The sequence below is a fragment of the Nestor notabilis genome, unplaced genomic scaffold (genome assembly GCF_000696875.1).
Source record: "Nestor notabilis isolate BGI_N333 unplaced genomic scaffold, ASM69687v1 scaffold16937, whole genome shotgun sequence".
NCBI lineage: Eukaryota > Metazoa > Chordata > Aves > Psittaciformes > Psittacidae > Nestor > Nestor notabilis.
In genome coordinates, this window is record NW_009935339.1 from 21109 (window position 1) to 22950 (window position 1842).

The 1842-nt window shown below is 61.1% G+C and overlaps 1 protein-coding gene across 1 annotated transcript in view; it reads left to right on the forward strand.

The window, feature by feature from the left end:
- LOC104408254 (low-density lipoprotein receptor-related protein 1-like) overlaps positions 1 to 1842 on the forward strand; it is a gene marked incomplete at both ends in the record, with an annotated part of 22819 nt that overhangs the window by 20668 nt on the left and 309 nt on the right. Inside the window, 4 exon segments of the mRNA XM_010017801.1 lie at positions 268 to 381; positions 748 to 897; positions 1155 to 1289; positions 1704 to 1820. Of these exon segments, the coding sequence (XP_010016103.1) occupies positions 268 to 381; positions 748 to 897; positions 1155 to 1289; positions 1704 to 1820 (516 nt within the window).

Genomic DNA, 1842 nt, shown 5'->3' on the forward strand with positions numbered 1-1842 from the left:
CCCCCGAGCGACCCTGCAGGGGTGCTTGGTTCAGAACCAACAGAGAAGTTCAGGGGTTCCCTGAGCTCATCCAGCCCAGCTCAGACGACGAGCTCTGGCTCCAGGCAGAGTGTGTTGAGCTGGAGAGACACCAGGTCTCAGCCACGAGGGGAGCAGAGATGGGGGTGCAGGATCAGGCGGCTCATAGCTGTGCTGGGCAGTGGGTGTATGGGGGCTGCTGGGTCCCCCCACCCAGCCTCATCCCCTGCGGGGGCTTCCCCCTTACAGAAACCAGCTGTGCTGCCACCGAGTTCCGCTGCCGGGATGGGACCTGCATCGGGAACTCGAGCCGCTGCAATCAGTTCATTGACTGCGAGGATGCTTCGGATGAGATGAACTGCAGTGAGTGCTCCAGCTCTGCCCCTCGCTCCCAGCTCTGCCCTGATGGAGCTGCTCCTGCCCTCTGCACCTGAGGGCGCAGCTCTGGGTCCCTGCACCATGTTGCAGTCCTTGGGATAAGGGAGAAGGGCCCTGGCTCCTGTCCCATCAGCAGCAGCCGGCCCAGTGCTTCATCCCTTAATGCCGTGCTTGGTCCCTCACCGCCCCATAGCCCATCAGAAGCGCTGAACGTGGTCCCAGCAGCTCACAGGGCTGGTGCTCAGTGCTGCTCTGGGGAGGGAAGGGCTGTTGGACACAGGGGAGGGCTCATGCTGCGCGGTGGCGCTGAGGGACACCCATCACCGGGGCTCCTGGTGTGGTTCCTTGCAGCCGCCACTGACTGCAGCAGCTATTTCAAGCTGGGGGTGAAGGGTACCACGTTCCAGAAGTGTGAACACACGTCCCTGTGCTACGCCCCGAGCTGGGTGTGCGATGGGGCGAATGATTGCGGAGACTACTCAGATGAGCGCAACTGCCCAGGTGAGTGCAGGGAGAGGAACAGGGGGCTCGGGCCTGGGAGAGCCGGGGCATCACCATGGGTGCTTCCCTTTGGGGTCTGTTTGGATGGCGGGTGCTTTGTTGGCACACTGGGATGTCGTCCTGTATGGAGGGTGCTGATGGATGCAGGATCACGGAGGGCTTTGGGGGAGGAATCCTTTGGAGCCGGGTGGTTCTGGGTTGGGAGGAGGCAGGACGTGTCCACACCACCCTTACGGATGTTTCCCTTCGCGAACCAGGTGGGAGGAAACCCAAGTGTCCAGCCAATTACTTTGCCTGCCCAAGCGGGAGGTGCATCCCCATGACTTGGACCTGTGACAAAGAGGATGACTGCGAGAACGGAGAAGATGAGACCCACTGCAGTGAGCGGCAGGGTGGGGAGAGCAAGGGACCCTGGGGTGATGGCACAGGGTGGCGAGCGCAGGCATGCGGGATGGGAGGCAGGACCCTCTCCTCTCTCTGACATCCCTTTGCCAAGGACCAGGCTCCAGATTCTTCCCCCTCTGTGGGTCTTATTCCACAAGCTTGGGCTTTTAACTATGACCAATGCGTTGCTCAGTGCACACACTGGTGCTCAGGGTCGTTTTGAAGGTGGCCAGTTATGGCTCACTCAGTTTAGTTTTAGTTCCAACCCCCCTGCATAAACCCCAGCCATTGCTCAGGAACTGGGGAATGTCTCCAGCTACAGAGCAGGGAATCCCCCCCTGGTCCTGCAGCTCCCGTGCCCGTCACCATCGCATCCTTCCCCCTGCATTGCCGTAGCTCTGACCCCTCCTCTCCTCTCCCAGACAAGTTCTGCTACCCCGTGCAGTTTGAGTGCAACAACCACCGCTGCATCTCCAAGCTCTGGGTGTGCGATGGGGCAGACGACTGTGGGGATGGCTCCGATGAAGACAGCCGCTGCCGTGAGGCTGCTCCAGCCATTGC